At 34.2% G+C, this 19,852-nt stretch overlaps 1 protein-coding gene across 1 annotated transcript in view; it reads right to left on the bottom strand.

Moving 5' to 3' along the window:
• The window catches only part of BRIP1 (BRCA1 interacting helicase 1), a 202,466-nt gene that overhangs the window by 39,090 nt on the left and 143,524 nt on the right, over nucleotides 1-19,852 (bottom strand). Inside the window, 1 exon segment of the mRNA XM_049636532.1 lies at nucleotides 462-574. Within this exon segment, the coding sequence (XP_049492489.1) occupies nucleotides 462-574 (113 nt within the window).

Genomic DNA, 19,852 nt, shown 5'->3' with positions numbered 1-19,852 from the left:
ACGCTCAACCGACTGAGCCACCCAAGTGTCCCAACCACAAATCTTTAAACTTTAGCAGAGTTTGTAGAGTTTCATTTGTTCCATCGATTCTTTTTAGCTTTCACTTGTGACATCTATCATTAAAAATATACCAGTTCCAGGGGTACCTGGGTGGCTCAGTCATTTAGGAATTGGACTCTTGATTTCAGCTCAGGTGATGATCTCACAGTTTGTGAGTTTGAGCCACACATTGAGGTCTGTGCGGATGGCACAGAGCCTGCTTGGGATTCTCTCTCTCCCTCTGCCCTTTCCCGACTCACATGCATTCTCTCTCATAAACAAACAAACAAACCAGTTCCTAAGGTTCTAGTGAAATACAATTCTATCAAATTTATTATAAGGATTAAAGTAGCAAGACTATCTCTTCTACAGCCCTGACCAAAGGTTAATATTACAGTTACATTACATGAAATTTCACTTACCTGCCTAGGGCCTGGTTTAAGGCCCTATATGCTTGAATTTCATACCACTGACGACCAGGTAAAAGACCTCTCAGTTTGGAGTGCTGATCATTGTACTGTCGCTTTAGTACAACCTAATAATTTAAAAATATTAAAAATATAGTAGATAATTATGGCTCAGTTAAAAAACCATATTAACTTCCAACATTCTGAATCATTTTATTAGGGTACAGACATTTTGTTTTTCAGTATTTCAGTAATACATTTTTTTCCAGTTCATTTAAAACATGTTTATTCATCCTTATATTCCCTGAACTCCTACATGCAAATAATTAATTAGCTGTGTGATGAAATCAGTTTTATTGAGAAATAATTTACAGAAAATAAAATTCACAAACTTTCAATGTACATGTAGATAAGTTTTGACAAATACATAGTCACGTAACCACCACTACAATCATAATTTAGAATATTCTTACACCCTCCTAAATGTCCTTTCTATTCCTTTTCAGTCTCTCTCCTTCACTGCTGACTCTGTCAAACAATGATCTGCTTACCGTTTTGCCTTTCCTAGAATTCCATGTAAATGTTATTATATAGTATGTAATCGCTTGTTGTTTTCATTTAGCATAATGATTTTGGAATTCATTCATGATGAAATATACATCAGTGGTTCATTCTTTTATGTTTATCCAGCCTGATAATACCTGCTTTTTTGATTGGGGTGTTTACACCCTTCACATTTAATGTAAATATTGTTATGATTTCGTTTAAATCTACAGCAGCAGAACACACATTCTTCTCAAGTGTGCATGGAATATTCTCCAGGATACATTATATCATATAAATCATATAATGTATCTTTTACAACATCAATGGTATGAAATTAGAAATCTATTAACACAAGGAAAACTGGAATGTTCACAAACATGTGGAAATTAAATAACACACAACTGAACAATGGGTCAAAGAAGAAATCAAAGGAGAACTTAAAAAATATCTTGATACAAATGAAAATGGCAACACAATAAACCAAAACTATCAGATGCAGCAAAAGCAGTTCTAAGAGAAAAGTTTATAGCAATAAATATCTACAGTAAAAAAAAAAAAAAAAAAAAAAAAAAAAATCTCAGATAAACCACCTAACTTTCCACCTTAAGTAATTAGAAAAGGAAGAACAGCTTAATCTCAAAGTTAGCTTAAGGAAGGAAACTAAGATGAGAGCAGAAATAAACTTTGAAGCTAGAAAACAATAGATAAAAATCACTGAAATGAAGAACTGGTTTTCTGAAAAGACAAAACTGATAAACTTTTTGCTAACTAAGCAAAAGAAAGGGTCAAATAAAATTATAAATGAAAGAGTACATTTCTGGGATAACCCAGAAGGAATGGATAGATTCCTACAAATATACAACATACCAAGGCTAAATAATGAAGAGAAAAAATCTGAACAGATCTATAATAAGCAAGAAAATTGAAGCAGTAATCAAAAGTCTCTGAACAACAACAACAACAACAACAACAACAAATCCTAGGACTAGATGGCTTCAATGGTAAATTCTATCAAGCATTTAAGGAAGAATTATCACTGTTCCTTCTCAAATGCTTCCAAAATATTGAAGAGACGGAAAAACTTCCAAACTCATGTTAAGAAGCCAGTACTACTCACATACCAAAGTCAGATCAGGACACTACAAGAAGAGAAAATTACAGGGCTATATCCCTATAGGATAAACACTGTTGCAAAAATCTTTATCAAAATACCAACAAACTAAATTCAACATCACATTAAAAGGATTAGATACATGATCAAGAGGGATTTATTCCTGGAATGAAAGATTAATTTAACTATACATAAATCAATAAATGTAATAAACCACATTAACAAAAGGGAGAACAAAAATCATATAATCATCTCAAAAGAGGCAAAAAAGCATTTGCGAAAATTCAACATCCTTTCATGACTAAAACTCTCAATAAATCAGATATAAAAGGAATGTACCTCAACATAATAAAGGCCATATATAACAAGCCTGCAGCTAATATACTCTGTGGTGAAAAGCTGAAAACTTTTCTTCTAGTATCAGGAATAAGACAAATGTGCCCACTCTCACCACTTCTAGTCAACAAAATACTGAAATTCTTTGCCAGGACAATTAGGCAAGAAATAAAAGGAATCCAATCCAGAAAGGACGAAGTAAAACTTTGTTTGCATATGACATGATCTCATATGTAAAAAGCCCTAAAGACTCTACCAAAAAACTGTTAGCACTAATAAATGAATTTAGTAAAGTTGGAGGATACAAAAACATCATACAAAAATCAGCTGTATTTCCATACACTAACAACAAACTATCCAAACAAAAAGAAAAGAAAAGAAAAAGAAAAACAGTTCCATTTACAATAGCATCAAAAAGAATAAAATACTTTGGGATAAATTAAACCAAGGAGGTGAGGAGCACCTGGGTGGCTCAGTTGGTTAAGTGTCTGACTCTTGATTTCAGCTCAGGTCATGATTCCAGAGTCATGAGATTGAGCCCTGTTTCGGGTTCCACACTGAGGGTGGAGCCTGCTTAAGATTACCTCTCTCTCTCCCCTGCTCACTCTCTCTCTAAAATAAAAATAAATCAAGGAGGTGAAAGATCTTTACACTGAAAACTTTAAGACATTGATGAAAGAAACTGAAGAAACACAAAGAAATGGAAAGATACTATGTTTATGCATTGGAATAATTAGTATTGTTAAGATGTCCTTATTGCCCAAAATGATCTACAGATTCAGTGCAATCCCCCTCAAAACCCAAATAGCATCTTTTACAGAACTAGATGAATGGTAACTGGCTAGTAACCCACATGAAAAGATACTTAACTTTATCTTTTTATTTTGCAGGAAATGCAAATTTAACAATCCCACTGTTTTTATCTGCAGAATACTGACAAATATTTACCACAAGTGTTTCTATTTTCCTACAAGTACAGATAGATAATATGTACAAGGATATTCATAGCATCTTTCTACTAAAGACAAATAAGAAACAACCTAAATGTCTAATTATCAAGTGGATAATTAAATGTTATATTACATTTATTCTGAGATAAATACTAATTAAAAGAAATAGATTTATATATTTTGACATGGAAATTTAGCCAAAATATATTTTGTAAATAAAAAATCAAGTAAAATACACACACACACACACACACACACTCACACACAGTCAGGTATAATGTTTTTAAAAAGGACCATGATTTAGAAAGATGCCAATTCTAAACCAACTCCCAAAAAGACTTAAACCAAAACCCTGACAAAAATCACAGGGGAGACAGAGTTTAAAGATTATGTACTTTGAGGGATGCTTGGGTGGCTCAGTGGTTAAGCATGTGACTTTGGCTCAGGTCATGATCTCGCAGTTCATGAAGTTTGAGCCCCACACAGGGGTCTGTGCTGGGAGCCTGAAGCCTGCTTCAGATTCTGTGTCCCCCTCCCTCTCTTTGCCCCTCCCCCACTCATGCTCTGTCTGTCTCTGTCTCTCTCTCTCTAAAAAATAAACATTAAAAAAAATTTAAAGAGGGGCGCCTGGGTGGCTCAGTCGGTTAAGCGGCCGACTTTGGCTCAGGTCATGATCTCGCGGTCCGTGAGGTCAAGCCCCGCGTCGGGCTCTGTGCTGACAGCTCAGAGCCTGGAGCCTGTTTCGGATTCTGTGTCTCCCTCTCTCTGACCCTCCCCCGTTCATGCTCTGTCTTTCTCTGTCTCAAAAAAAAAAAAAAAAAAAAAAAAAAATTTAAAGATTATGTACCTTGAGCTTTTCCAGAGTTCCCCTAAAAACTTGTCAAATAATGCCCATGTAAGTTCAAGATCATCAGCTACTAACCGAACTACCTACAAAAAACAAAAATCAATATTCTTCAGAGAATAACAGAAAACAGAATCTCTATAATGTACCATCTACAATGTCCAGTGTACAATAAAAGTTACTAATAAAAATGTGAGCCATAATCAAAGAAAAAAAGAGTGAACAAAAACCAATCTAGCAAGGGCCCAGCTACTGGAATTAGCAAAGACCTTGTTGTAGCCGTTATAAATATATTTAAACAACTTAAAAATATATAGCTTAATAAATGAACTTTGGAGAAATGGAAACTATAAAAAAAGACCCAAATGGAAATTCTATACCTGAAAAATATAGTAACTAAAATAAAAATCCATTGGATGGGTTTAACAGATCAGAGAAGACAGAAGAACTGGTAAATCTTAAGACAGATCCACAGAAGCAATGAAAAGCATCAACTAGAGCCCCACACACCAAAGACATAGGTATGAAAGAATCAAAGCATGTGAAAGCAGTCAGTGATGATCTGAACAAATTTAAAATTCAGAGTTGAAACAGTACTAATACATTTGAGACAATACTTAGTACTTCAAAGGCTCCACTATTAAAGGATATCAAGAATCTCATACTTTTCCAAGTGGCTGAGACTATATTCATTTTCTATCTAGGTACTAATACACAGTACTAACACACAGAGACTGTTAAATTAAACTTCTTCTTTGCTGGAAAAGAGATCACAGTAAATCCTGCCGTCTAGTCAATTGAGCTTGATATTAAAATCATACTCCTTTTCTGGGAATGCAAGCTGGTGTAGCCACTCTGGAAAACAGTATGGAGGTTCCTCAAAAAACTAAAAACAGAACTAACCTACGACCCAGCAATTGCACTACTGGTCATTTATCCAGGGGATACAGGTGTGCTGTTTCGAAGGGACACATGCACCTCCATGTTTATAGCAGCACTATCAACAATAGCCAAAGTATGGAAAAGAGCCCAAATGTCCATCGATGGATGAATGGATAAAGAAAATGTGGTATATATATATAGATACAATGGAGTATTACTCAGCAATCAAAAAGAATGAAATCTTGCCATTTGCAACTACGTGGATGGAACTGGAGGGTATTATGCTAAGTGAAATTAGTCAGAGAAAGACAAATATCATATTACTTCACTCATGAGGACTTTAAGAGACAAAACAGATGAACATCAGGGATGGGAAACAAAAATAATATAAGAACAGGGAGGGGGACAAAACAGAAGAGACTCATAAATATGGAGGACAAACTGAGGGTTACTGGAGGGGTTGTGGGAGGGGGGATGGGCTAAATGGTTAAGGGGCACTAAGGAATCTACTCCTGAAATCATTGTTGTCACTATATGCTAATTTGGATGTAAATTTTAAAAAATAAAAAATAAAATTAAAAGATAGGCTTTAATATCAATAGTGTACTTATATAAAACTGTAATTTAAAATTTTCTGTTAAAAGGACATTTTTTTTTCCTGGACTATTCTATTCTAGGTAATAAGAGATTGTGAACTTGTAAAAGGTTTTTCTTTATACTTTAAGTAATCTTCCTAGACAACAATGATTTTGTATCTTACCAAAATAACTTCATGTTGTCTTTTTTATCAGGTCTTTGGTTACTTAAGAATACTGAGTCTTCTCAATATTAAAAGAGGTAAATTTTCCTTAAAAAAAAAAAAAGAATGTTCCTTCAGTAAGTGCCTGTCCTTACAGTCCCCATCTCAAGCTCGGCTTCCAGGGAAACAAACCCAAAACATGAAGACAGTAATGAAATGGAAAATGAAGAAGAGAGACATGGAAGATGGAAGGCCAGAAGATCAAGAAAGACAGACTAGAGGATAAATAACCAAAGAAATAAAAGGAATTTTTCTGGGTTGAAAAATGTCTTCAATTCTCTCAGATCCAAAGGATTCAACAAATGATAGGAATATCCAAAATCCACTGTCATCATGTAAAATTACTTGGAGATTCTAATCACTAAATGAACTAAGAAAAACCAATAGTACCAATTAGAAAAAAATAAACATCACCATTATTTGTAGATGATTTGAATATAAACCTAGAAAATCTAAGAACTGAAGTGGGAAATTATTCAAACTAATAAGAATTCTAAAAGATGGTCAAACTATGTAGTCAACCAAAAACATTAATAGCTTTCCTTCATATTACAATGACTATTTAGAAAACATAGTGAGGAGAAAATTCCATTCACAGGACCAACAGAAATTATCAAATTCCTAGGAATAAAACCAACAAAAATGAACTAGATCCATTTCTTAAAAGAATTTATAAAGCTTTGCTGAAGGACCAAAAACAAGATCTATATAAACAAATCAAGGTTCCTAAAGGAGACTATGGATGTCAAATCTTTCCAAAATAAGATATAAATATAATATACTACAAATACAACTGCCAAACGTAGTTGGGGGGGGGCAGTTTTGTGGTGTGTATACAGTCAAGAAATTAAAAATCAGGTTCATCTGGACAAATAAATTCTTGTTCTACTTAATTAAAGATATATTTTTTGCACAAGAGAATTAAAATTTTAACAACTGCGAAAAAATAAATAAAATAAAATCATACTCCTTTTCAAAGATGGACTCAATTACAGCATATAATGCTACATTCCTATTAAAAGCAGTGTCACACCAAAGGATACCACATACACAGCCTTCATATGGTCTTCATAAAAAATGTTAAAATTACATCCTCCCAAGAGTGAACTACTTTTATACAAGGTCAGAATGAATGGAATACACAATTAGCTAAACACAAAGTCAAAATTGGAAAAGATGGGAACAACAGATTTTAATAATAAATGATAATAACATTTATTGAGCTCCTATAATGTTCTAAGCACAGTGCACAGGAGTAGAGCTGGGAACTGAATCTAGGTCTCTTTCCAGAGCTTGCTCTCTTAAGAGTGAAAACTCTGGAGTCAAGACACTATATAGCTTTCCTGAGTGATCTTGGGTAAATCAATTCTGTTGTGGCTTACTTTTCCTAATTAGAAATGGAATCAGTAAGAAAATCTAATTAAAGTAAAATTTAAAATAGTTCTCAAATACAACGACAGCAATTTATTCACCTATAACTATCTGCTAGTATTGGGAGCTCACAGAAATTGACTACAGGGGTGCCTGGGTAGCTCAATCAGTTAAGCATCTGACTCTTGATTTCAGCTTAGGTCATGATCTCACAGTTTCTGAGCATGAGCCCCACGTCGGGCTCCACACTAACAGTGTGGAGCCTGCTTGGGGTTCTCTGTCTCCCTCACTCTCTGCCCTTCCCCTGCTCTCTCTCTCAAAAAATAAATAAACATGAAGAAGAGGAAGAAGAAGAAGAAGAAGAAGAAGAAGAAGAAGAAGAAGAGGAGGAGGAGGAGGAGGAGGAGGAGGAGGAGGAAGAAGGAGAAGAACAAGAAGAAGAAGAAAGGAGAAAGAAGAAGAAACAATTGACTATAATACCCAGCAACTAGTTATTGAATATGAAACAGCAGGAACTGCTCTTTCTTCACTTAGTCAACTTTTTAAGATCTCATATGTAGTATTCCTGGGGAAGTATATAGTATATTTTTGTAGTATAAGCCTAATTAAAGGTATAAAGAGTTACCTTCTTGGATAAACTCTGGACTTTCAAGATAAATTAACAAGTTAGTTTTAAGAAGTTGTGAAACTACTTAGGGCGCCTGGGTGACTCAGTCGGTTGAGCGTCCAACTCTTGATTTCAGCTCAGGTGATGATCTCATGGTTAGTGGGTTTGAGCCCAGCGTAGGAGCCTCGCAATTACAGTGCAGAGCCTTCTTGGCATTCTTTCTCTTCCTCTCTCAGTCTCTCCCCCTCCTCCCCTCTCTTGAAATAAATAAATAAAAACTAAAAAACAAAAAAAGTTGTAAAACTACTCAAGAGAAAACAAAGTCTCTTCAATACACTCTATATTACTATTAACTTTTTAAACAAAAGGACATGTGTTAGACGAGAAATCAGAAGAGTATACTTCTGACAAGTAGCTTTCAAATTGGTAGGAAACAAACTGTACTTTATATCCTCTCAAAATAACCTGTCAAATTTCTATATTAAAACTTTATAACTAGAATACAAAGGAAGTACACTTTCCTTTAAGTGTTATAGGTTATATTTTAAAAAATAATATAATAATATGGCATCATAGGAAAGGTTAGATAATAGTATGTAAAAGTAACAATTCAGTGATAAAGTATATTATAATATGTAGAGATTAAAAGAAAATATACTTTAAAAATTCTATCCAACTGGGAAAAATGTATATTTCCTACCTATCTCTCAAAATATAACTAAGTAGTTTCTTTATATTCTTTGAGGGTACCTGCCAACCCCTGCCAAATTGTAGCATTTATCCTTTGTTAGACATAATAGCTTAAGGGCTTTCAAATTTCCCTACACCTTATTCCAAACAAATACTTTATAAAGATCACTCTGCCTATGATAACAGTTGTTCTAGGATATGTTAGTTATAAATGAAACAGAGATAATGTAGCAACTATTAGATTAAATAAACAAAATTATCTCTCCTTAGTGTTTTAGTTTTCATTAAAATGAACTAATTTTTATGTTTGACAACATGAATTCAATTTCTTATAAGTTTTCAAATATTCTCTACCATCCAAATAGCCTTTAAAATACTGTGAGTATTTTACCCAGGAAAATTATTTTAGGCGAAAAGAAAAAAAAAAAAAAACTTTTGAAGGTAATATATCAATTAACATTTAAATATTTTTTATTATATAAAGAAACAAACTCCTAAAAATTAATAAAAAGAAAAAATTGTCTTGGGGAAACACATTTCATTAGGGAAAGCAAGGTTAAGGGTTTAGAAAAGGTAGGAAGATCGTATACCGCATTATAATGACATCAGAATCTATTACACTGTACACTTAGGGATTATCAGGCATGAAAATCAATGCCCAATTTAAAATGACATAAAGCATATGTGAAAAAGTCAGTTTCTCCTGCCAGCAAATAGCCTAAATGTTAAGTAAACCAAAGGCTGGAAGGGATTAGTTGAAATGTCAAAAGACAACCTTTTACTTTTACCTGCTCATCCTTATAAATGCATTCTCATCCCTCAGGCATGATTTCCAAACAAATAGTTTCAATGTGCAGCAGCAAAAGGCCCATGGCAAGCTCTGCCATCTTGTAACTGTCAAAGAGATTAGTCTTTGATCTATTTGGGAGGTCATGTCCACATTCACATTAGCAATACAGTCTAACAACATTATACCTGTTGACCAATCCTTTAATGCCTAACGAGACAGACATTTTATATTATGGAAGTTAACTGTGAATGTTTTTTCTAAGTTTTGACAGAAAGTAAACACTATAAACTAAGCTGAAGTGTGGTTTGGAAAGATGATCTTGTAGACCAGTTAACATTACTTTTCAAATACATTTTACAAGGCTTTCCCAAAATAGAAAGCTATATTTAATTGTACACTCTAGAAAGAGTTTAAACCACTTGGTCCCCACCCCCAATAAATTAGTATATGTGTAATTCTGGAGGGGTGTGTAAACAGCAGAGAGAAATCAAACTATTTTATCAAAGGTTGCAAACTGAGGGCCCAAACTTACGTTTCATGTGGCTCTTACCATAGCTTAAAATAATTTGAACTATTTACCAACCCTCAACTAGCTCACTCATTTAAATAACCTGTTTAACTCCTTTAGTGGCTTGAGTCTGCAACCCATTGGTTCAGATGCTGCACTGAATTTTTTTTTTTTTCCATAATGAGTTTAAGTTCACAGAAAATGAAAAAAAAAAAAAAACAACCCTTAATATAGTAGTTTCTGGGCAACTAAAAATATCTGTGCATCAAAAGCTAACCTGATGTAAGCAAAGATGAGATCCTGAATAGCAGACACAGATAATCAAGACTGAGGTGACACTTAGAGAATTATGTAAAAATACCCAGATAACTATTGTCAAGCAGAAGTTAAATGGTTCTGGATTCTGATTTTACTATTACACTATAATATACTTGAGATCAAACAGTAAGTTTCTCAAGTCCTTTAATGACTCAGTTTTATTGGAGACAGTATACGTACTACACTACTGAATGGGTATAGAATATATAAAATAACCAAAAGGATTATACTGTATATGTCAACAAGAAATTTAAGTCACACTTTTGAACACTAGATTATTTTTTCAACTTAGTCAAACCCAACAGTGTGGCCATAAGTAGCTCTGCATGATGAGAGTATCATTTTACACATAGCTTCTGAAGAAATAAGTGGTGTGATAAATATGAACTGGAATTATAAATGCATCTCCTCACTTTACTGCCTCATATAAAAGACCGGGGAATTTATCCCAATTCATATGAATATATATTATGATTTCAGTATTAAATGCTTTTCTAAAAGCAATCACTATAGGCAGAATATATTTTTTTCTCATATGTAAGCTTTAAAACAGAAGTTCAAGCCTCAAAATAAGACTGACAACAATCAGCTAAACTTATTATTAAAAATATTTTAAAACTTTGCTTCAAAAAAATAAACACATTTGTCCAGCAAACACTCAAGATGCATAGTTTTATCTTTCGCCAAGGTAAAGGACCTAAAACATAAACATTTATAGCAAACCAAATGTGGAGACAGAGACTGTGCATTAGAGACATTTACTGCTTTATATCATCACAGTATAAACACTTTTTATCAGGGTATCACAATATAAATTCCAATGGTTAGAGTTCTAAACTCAGCATAAGATCTTGTATGTAAAATAATTTAGCTAGATAAAAGGAATATAGCTGGTTTTATTTCATCTGGCATATTTTCAAGATTTCTGAAACACCAAGTTAACCAAATATAGTATATATATTTTCTTAAAAGGGGAAAAAATGGATTTCTGCCAAGACTTAAGAAGCCAGGCTCCCTTTTAGAGTTTAAAAAAAAAAAAAATACACACAAAAAACCACACACACATTGGAGATGGTTTTCAATTGTTACTTACTTTTCTTGTTACAATAGGAATTGACCACAATAATCTACTAAGAAATAAGAATCAAGACATAGTAACAGACACAGTATCAGTAACATAACTTATTTCACATATGCTTTAAGGCTGCTTTGGGTAACACACTTTGTACAGAAAAAATCTATATTGAACTCTGTGTTATAAATTATCATTGTTAAAAAAAAATGGCCTAGAAATTTCAAATATAAGAAAAAAAACATTCTCCTCAAACTAGGCATCTCTTATTCTCGACATACTCAACATATTTTACCTCAACTAGTTATAATAATTTAGCTACTATCCAGAATAGCTTATTGGTAACTCAGCAACATCTAAGTAATTCTGAATAATGCAAAAACATTCTGTCAGTATGGTGCATTAGATCTTTGGGTTTTTTTATTACAAAAATAATTTTTCAAGATAAGATAATGAACCCAGAAAAAAGCAGAAATTAATATTTTTCTATTAAAAGAAAAAAAAAGACAGTTAATATTTTAAAACATGTAAGAAACCTTAAGTTGAATACACTCATTCTATAAAGGGCAAAGTTTAAAAAAATTCTTTTAAATACTAAGTTTTGTGGCAATTCAGTTAGGCTACCCATACTAAAATATCATCTATATAAACCTGAAAATGCTTAAGTTATCATCTCTAGAAAAGGTCATATATATATTCATGCTATAGTAGGTTCTGAGGGAAGGAGGTATAATGGAAAAAATACACAGCTTGGATTCAAGGCTTTGACACTAATTAGTTGTTTGACCTTGGGCAAGGCACAGTACCTCCTCAATTTAGCTTTCTTTCTTAGTTTCCTCCTTTGTAAGTGGAAGAAAACAAGAAAACATAAGAAAATAATTCCTGCCACACAGAGTTGAAGAAATAAATGACACACAAAACAGTAAAGCATCATCACATATTGGAGGTAAGTGGATTGGAGTCATTACATATCCCATTATTTCTAAAATCCAATGGTTTGGGTGGGCTTTACATTCTGTTATACTATATTGTTGCACATACATGAAAGAAGTCACAGGACTAATAGAGACAATGTGGGCCATCTAGCCAATGTAGGCCATCTCTTAGGCTGTTCACCTCAAATTAGGGCTTTACCACCTGGATCAACTCCCTATGAAGACATTTAAACTGTTCTATTCAGTATATAGGCACATTATCTTAGGTAACATAAAATAAATTTCTTCAGTTTATGACGTAGCTACTTTTTCATCAAATATCAATGAAAGTATGTACTTTGGCAGGACATAGAGAACAGCATTCAGTTTTGAAACACAATTTTTGCTAAATAATTTCTGCAATTGATCTTAAATTTTCTGACAAATTATAACACTAGCACTTTTTAATATCTTTCATAATATTCTTTATCACTTTGCAACCCATGAGCTGTATTTGAACTATATACATATAAAATACATTAGTGATATAATCTATGGAATGAATGCATGACTGCTACTTTATTAGTCTGAATATTATCTCATTCGCATATCTTACGATCTAGAGCTTCCCTCACTATGAATAAACTTGTCTAGCAATAACAACCAATAAAATGAAGTAATATCATATGTAAGAAAGCAATGTGAGGCTGTAAATGGAACTCCAGGCTCTTAAAGGAATAAGCTAATATTAAGAGGCTTTGATGGGGCACCTGGGTGGCTCAGTCGGTTCAGCGTCCAACTTCAGCTTAGGTCATGATCTCGCAGTTCGTGAGTTCAAGCCCTACATTGGGCTCTGTGCTGACAGCTCAGAGCCTGGAGCCTGCTTCTGATTTTGTGTCTCCCTCTCTCCCTGCCCTTCCCCTGCTCATGCTCTCTCTCTCCGTCTCAAAAATAAACAAACATTAAAAAAATTTTTTTTTTAATAAAAAAAAAGGCTTTGTTAAGGGAATGAGTAGTGCTGCATTCAGCAAGTGACAGAAACCTGCACCTACTCCTATGTATCTCTGGATGGCAAGATCTCTCATGGAAGAAGCTTGTAGATGCTAGAAAATGCAATACTAAGCACTTTGGCCCTGGGGTGGAGTGGGGTGGGAGAGGGGGTGCTGGATAAAAGTTTTATGGCAATGGCAGGCATAGAAAGTAGAAGGTAATCACAGTAAGAGGAGGCTCAGACTCAGATTTCACATGATTAAACACTGTGACATTTAAAAACAAACATGGTCACAAGAAAGTGTGCATGTAACAAAGATTATAGAAGTACTGAAAAATACTGCAATACACTTAAAACCTTGAAACTTATTACCTCCACAGCCCAACAAATGAATTATGATACTTTCTCCACCTAGATTTTTATTACATCTAAATTTATCTTTCAAATATAAGTATATACTTGATTTTTTAGAACAATTATTACTTTCTACCTTTACAATATTATTGTTAGGAATATTTGATTTAGAGCTTCTCAAATGTGCTTGTAGAAGTGTGGGAATAAAGTATACGGGATCATAGATTTTATTTATTTATTTATTTATTTATTTATTTAAGTTTTTAAGTTTATTTATTTTTGAGAGAGACAGCGGGAGTGAGGGAGGGGCAGAGAGAGAGGGAGGGAGAGAGAGAATCCTAAGCAGGCTCCACACCATCAGCATGGAGCCTGATGTGGGGCTAGAACCCACCAAACCATGAGATCATGACCTGAGCCGAAATCAAGAGTTGGACTTTTAACTGACTGAGCCACCCAGGCACCCCTGGGATCACAACATTTTAAAATCCCATACTTAATCTTACAAAGTAATGAAGACTTCTAGTTTCAGAAAGGAAAAAAGAAAGACATAAAAACTTCTCCAAACTTAAAAGACAAATAAGAGAAACAGTCTTCATCTTCAATTAAACTAAGAGACGTCTGCAAACTCAAAACCTGATACATGAATGTGAAAAGCAGATGGACAAAAGGTGTATGACTGAGCAGAGAGGTGAAAGTTCAAACCAAAGTACCCACAGAGCTACTGATGGGAAATAAGCCAGTTAGGCCAGCAGGAGTCCAAAAAAGCTCAGGAAATGAAAGTATAGATAAACTGCCAGAGGACTGTACTATGAAGATGAAAACATTTAGGAAGATTTGAGACTCAGGAAACTTATGATCCAACACAGAAGATAGGCAAATCAAATTCCCAGGATGACAGCAAAAGGAAATCTCAGGAATCTGGCAGTTAAGTGGGCTAAAGAACAACTTGGTCTTGCTTGATTGAAGTAGGAGATCAGGAGGCTCCAGGAGCAATGTCTTCAGAGGGAAAAAAAGGACTGACCTATTATCTCACAGATCTGATAGGAAAACTGTATTGAGAGGTGTTGCATATATTCATTGAAGGGTGACCCAAAATTAATTTAAAGATATTTTAGGGGCACCTAGGTGGCTCAGTTGGTTAAGATTGAGCCCCACATGGGGCTCTGCGCTGACAGAACTGAGCCTTCTTCGGATTCTCTTTTTCCCTCTCTGCCCCTCCCCTGCTCATGCTCTCTCTGTCTCTCTCAAAATAAATAAATAAACCTAAAAAAAAAACCCAAAACACCCAAAACAAATATCTTTTGAAAAGGAAAAAAGGACAGAGGGCATTATTAATAGGAAGATAAAAAGTTCAAGAAAGGAAGGAAATTATTTGACTACAATGAACAATATTTTCATAGTCATGATGTGAATATTGATTATGGATTTAATTTTTAAAACGTGATGTAACTATGTTAGGAGGAAAAAGAAAGAAAAGGTATATAGTAAGCTAAAATCTTTATCTCAATATAACAAATAAATACTTAGGTCTAAAACTGATTAAAGAAAGATAAAATATGGAGTAAATACCAGACAAAAATAGCTAAAAGAAGCAAAATTTGCTGCCTCTCAGAAGCAAGGGCTGGGAATGGGGCAGAAGCCAAGATATTGTTAATATAAGAAACAACTGTATTTTGTATAAATTAGGCTCTTAGTAAAAGCTTTACTGAACTTTTTTCAACTTGATAAAAAATAATTAAAAGATAAACAGATTGCTCATTTTAATTCATGACACACACCCATATGTCTCTCTCTCTATATATATATATATTTATATATATCACACATAAATATTTTTAGAGAGAGACAGCATGAGCAGGGTAGAGGGGCAGAGGGGAAGAGAGAGAGAAAATCTTGAGCATTTACCGTGCTCAGCACCCTATGCAGGGCTCAATCCCATGACCCAAGGATCGTGACCTGAGCCAAAGTCGAGTCAGATGCTCAATTGACTTAATTACCCAGCTGCTCCTATGCCTTATTATATAAAGCAATGGTGCTCAACTGACATTGATTTTGTCTACCAAAAGATTTTGGCAATGTCTACAGACATTTTTGGTTGTCACAACTAGTGAGGAGAGAAGGGTCTGCTACTGGCATCTATAGGTAAAGGCTAGAGATGCTGCCAAACATCCTACAATGCACAGAACATTGCTCACAACGAGGGGATTTGATTAAGTAAATATAAATAGGCCAAAATCCACTGCAACAAAAAATTCTACTCTAAAGAAAAAGAAGACTTTCAGAGAAGTTAAAAGTCAATTCCACCACTTCCCTTGAGGTCAGTGGTGCTGATTATGCTCTAGGCCACTGGAAGTAATGTGTCAATCAACCTCATAAGTTCCCAGGGTGATAATATCACTTTTAAAGCCTTCAACCTACTATGAGAACAAAAGTAAAATACAAAAGTCAATAAAGTTCTTGTTCTTGCCAACAAGATGCACATAAGAAAATATAATTTCAAAAATTTTCATAAACCAAAAGTTTTTATTTGTTAAATATCCAAAGCTTTAATTTGTAGCTATATTCAGGCATGGCTTTTTATCTGCTCCCCCCCACCCCCGAACTAGAATGACATGATTATTGGGAGAAAAAGAAGGAAAAAGGCTAATGAAAACTGCTTGAAATTTTGTGATTTTAAATGTTTCTTCCCCTGATCCCAAAACATTCCTTTAAGAAATATGGGAATTTTTTAATTTAAAAATTAAAAATACCTCAGCCATTTATTTTTGTGTTTTTATGCTTGTTTGTTTTTAAAAAAGGATGGGAACAAGGGTTTGGTTATCTCAGTTTTCACTGTCCATGGCAAATTACAAGTTGTCAACCCACATGGAATAATTAGATTTCAACTAGATTCTAATTTTGTTATTTCAAAGTGCACTTAAAACCTACTTTAATAATACTTTTGGCCAAACTATCTTGAAAAAAAAAAGCGTTCTGAGGAGGAAAAAAATGTTTAAGTAATTGAGGATAAACTCATTCTAGACCTTCAGAGGTGACATGGTTTTTCTTCCATATCTGTGCTTTGGTCTAAGTGTTTCCAAAAATTCCGACAGCAAATTGCTGAACTCCTAAATGTTGGGAGTTTAGTATTACAGCCCTTTAAGTTTATACACATAGCCATTTCCCCTGGGTAACCACATGTTATTATTGGGGCTAGATCCAGGTGGGTTTCTGTATCAGATGCTACACTATAACTAAAAATCCACTACACTCTGACCTCAGGCTCTATTCCCAGATCTGGTTTCCCACAGGACAGCTTAGAATTTCCCTTGGCTTAGAATAGTCTCAAATCCTTAAAATGGCATACAGAGTCCTAAATGATTTGGCTCCTTAATATCTCTCCCAGTCTCTATTCACATGCCATTCTCCCCCACTCTCCACCTCAGCCTCTTTCAATTCCTGGAAACTGCTTATCCTCTTTCACACCTTAGAGCCTTAGCATAGGCCACTCTTTCTGCTGAGAATACTCGTACCCATTCTGTTCATCTATATAAGTCTTAGCCTTCTAGGACAGTATTTAAGTGTCAGTCTAAATATCACTTCCTCAGGAAGTCTTTCTTTACCCACAAACACTAGCTCAGGATCCTGTTATACATTCTCATAGTTTTTGTGACTTTTTCTTATAGCCTTTATCACGACTGTAATTAACTTCATTATTTTAATGTCACTATTCCTTGCTAGACTGTAAGTTACATGAGTCAGAGGGCTATAATCTGTATAGTGGTTCACTGCGTCACCAGTCTATTAAAGTACTTGGTACTCTTGGCAGATATTTAAAAAAATGGTTGTTTCGGTATTCTGAATAGTCTTAACGATATTAATAGTCTTATTGTAATCTGACCTTTGGTGAGGCCATTCCATTTTATCAAATGTTTGTATGCTTCAATATCATTGTAGACAAGATTCAAATCTCATCTCTCTGTCTCCATCTATTTTAGGCAAACCTAAGTAAATGGATATCTGGATGACAGGTGAAAGAAAGGTATTCCTTAATTTTACTTTCTCTAAGCATTTGAACACTCAGATTCAATCCCACCAAACACTGTAATACATTCATGTCCTTCACTAAAGACTTTAGTAGTATAGAGATAGCATCATGTTCATTTAAAAAAAATTTTTTTTAAGGTTTATTTATTTTTGAGAGAGAGACAGAGTGTGAGTGGGGTAGGAGCAGAGAGAGAGGGAGACACAGAACCCGAAGCAGCTCCAGGCTCTGAGCTGTCAGCACAGAGCCCGATGCAGGGCTCGAACTCATGAACCGTGAGATCATGACCTGAGCCGAAGTCGGACACTTACCGACTGAGCCACCCAGGTACCCCAGCATCACGTTCATTTTTATACCTACTGTGTTTAGTACAAATTAGGCTCTTAGTAGAAACTTATTACATGAATGAATACATGAACGCTACAATACTCAAGATCATCAGCACAATTATGGAAGTGATACAAAAGGAATAGATAAACCTACTTAAAATTAAGAATAGTTTCTGTTTCCGAAATTGTCTTGATATACTATAGCCTTTTACATTCCTGCCTTCATTCATCTACTGATGAATATACACACTGCTGCCAAAGGAACAAGGAATAATGAGGAATCAACAACAATCTCCTTAAAAAGAAATGTCAGATTTAAGAATTCATATATTGCTGTCATCTAATAATACTTTGATACTTGAGGTGGCTCAGTCTGACTCATGCTTGCTCTCTCTCTCTCGCTCTCACAAAAAATAAACATTAAAAAAATTTTTTTTAATTAAAAAAAAGTACTTTGACACTTGAAAACACTGGTTGAATGTGGTTTAATGTGCACTGTTTTATTAATGCTGATATCTTTTTAAAAATGTTTATTTTTGAGAGAGAGAGAGTGTGAGCAGGGGAGGGGCAGACAGAGAAGGGCAAAGGATGCAAAGCGGGCTCTGTTGTGACACCAGAGAGCCTGATGCAGGGCTGGAACTCACAAACCATGAGATCGCAACCTGAGCTGAAGTTGGACTTAACTGACTTAGCCACCCAGGCACCCCAATGGTGTTATCTTCTGGGGGCATGCAAAGGCTAACAAACCCTTTTCTGAGGTTTATAAAATGCCAAGGATGCATGGAAGTCTATAAATTTATACATGTTTGTTATAAAGTCAATAACTAATTTAACATGCCTATATTTTTCAATTATGAGTATAACTTTTAAAAATTGATTAAAATAATATATTCATATAGTTCAGTACCTTCAGAGCTAAGAGAAGTTTGCTAAAAAAAATAATAGTTACTGTATGTCAAAACTAAGATAACTAATCAGATCATCCTCTGAATTGTAAATAGTTTCCAAATAAAATCAATTTTAATAACTCAACATATTATATTAATAAAGAAAAATAATAAGCACATAAAATTTGTCATCTTAAGTTATTTCAATTGCTATAAGAGCACTTCTGAAATTGAATGTTACCATCAAATTTTATGAAACCAATTATAAAAATCTAAAATACCACTTGAACATTTTTAAAGTATAAGATTTTTTTGCCATATTCTGTGGTTTTATGAATTTTCCACAGGGGAATTAAAGGCACAATATCCACGAAAAACAAATTTCTATATACTACCAAACTATGTTAAGGAATATAAATAAAATTTAATTTTAAAATCTAAATATTGTACCTTATAATGTCTCACAAATTATGAATATGCCACCAATTTGAGATGTAGATGTCTGAATTAGAAAGTTGAAGGTTTTTGTAGCTTTTAGATCATACTAATTGGCCAAAGGATTTGCTTTAGATATCCATTAAATGGCAGCCTTGTTATACTGTGACTTAACCGCATTAAAAAAACTTTTCTTTCAGTTATACTTTTCCACCGACATCTAATCATATAAAGGCCTTGGTTCACTTTCCTGCCCCTCAAATACTATGGTTTAGTGCACAGAAAGTTTTCTTTTTAACTATTACACGATTAAGTATGTCCTTATAGAATGATCAGAAGCATCTGGGAAAAGTGGAAGTGAAAAAAACCCTCACTGGGAAAGTTAGCTTAATGCTTGCCCTTCAGAGTGGCCCATTATCAACATTTCATAGTGGGTTTCTTTATTTTCAGGTCCCTGAGGTATGGGCAATAAATTACGACTTGAACTAAACAAGTCACACTTGGCTCCAAAATGAAATTTTCCTACCTCTACTTTCTAGTCCCCAAGGTGGGAAGAGGAAATCCTGGTCACAGCCAAAGAAGTCATATTTTTGGCTCTAACATACATTTTCCTGCTTCTCTAAAAGCCAAACTCTGCAACTGAGACTA

Source organism: Panthera uncia, chromosome E1 (assembly GCF_023721935.1).
Source record: "Panthera uncia isolate 11264 chromosome E1, Puncia_PCG_1.0, whole genome shotgun sequence".
In the NCBI taxonomy this organism is placed as follows: domain Eukaryota; kingdom Metazoa; phylum Chordata; class Mammalia; order Carnivora; family Felidae; genus Panthera; species Panthera uncia.
This window is presented reverse-complemented; position numbering and strand designations above follow the sequence as displayed.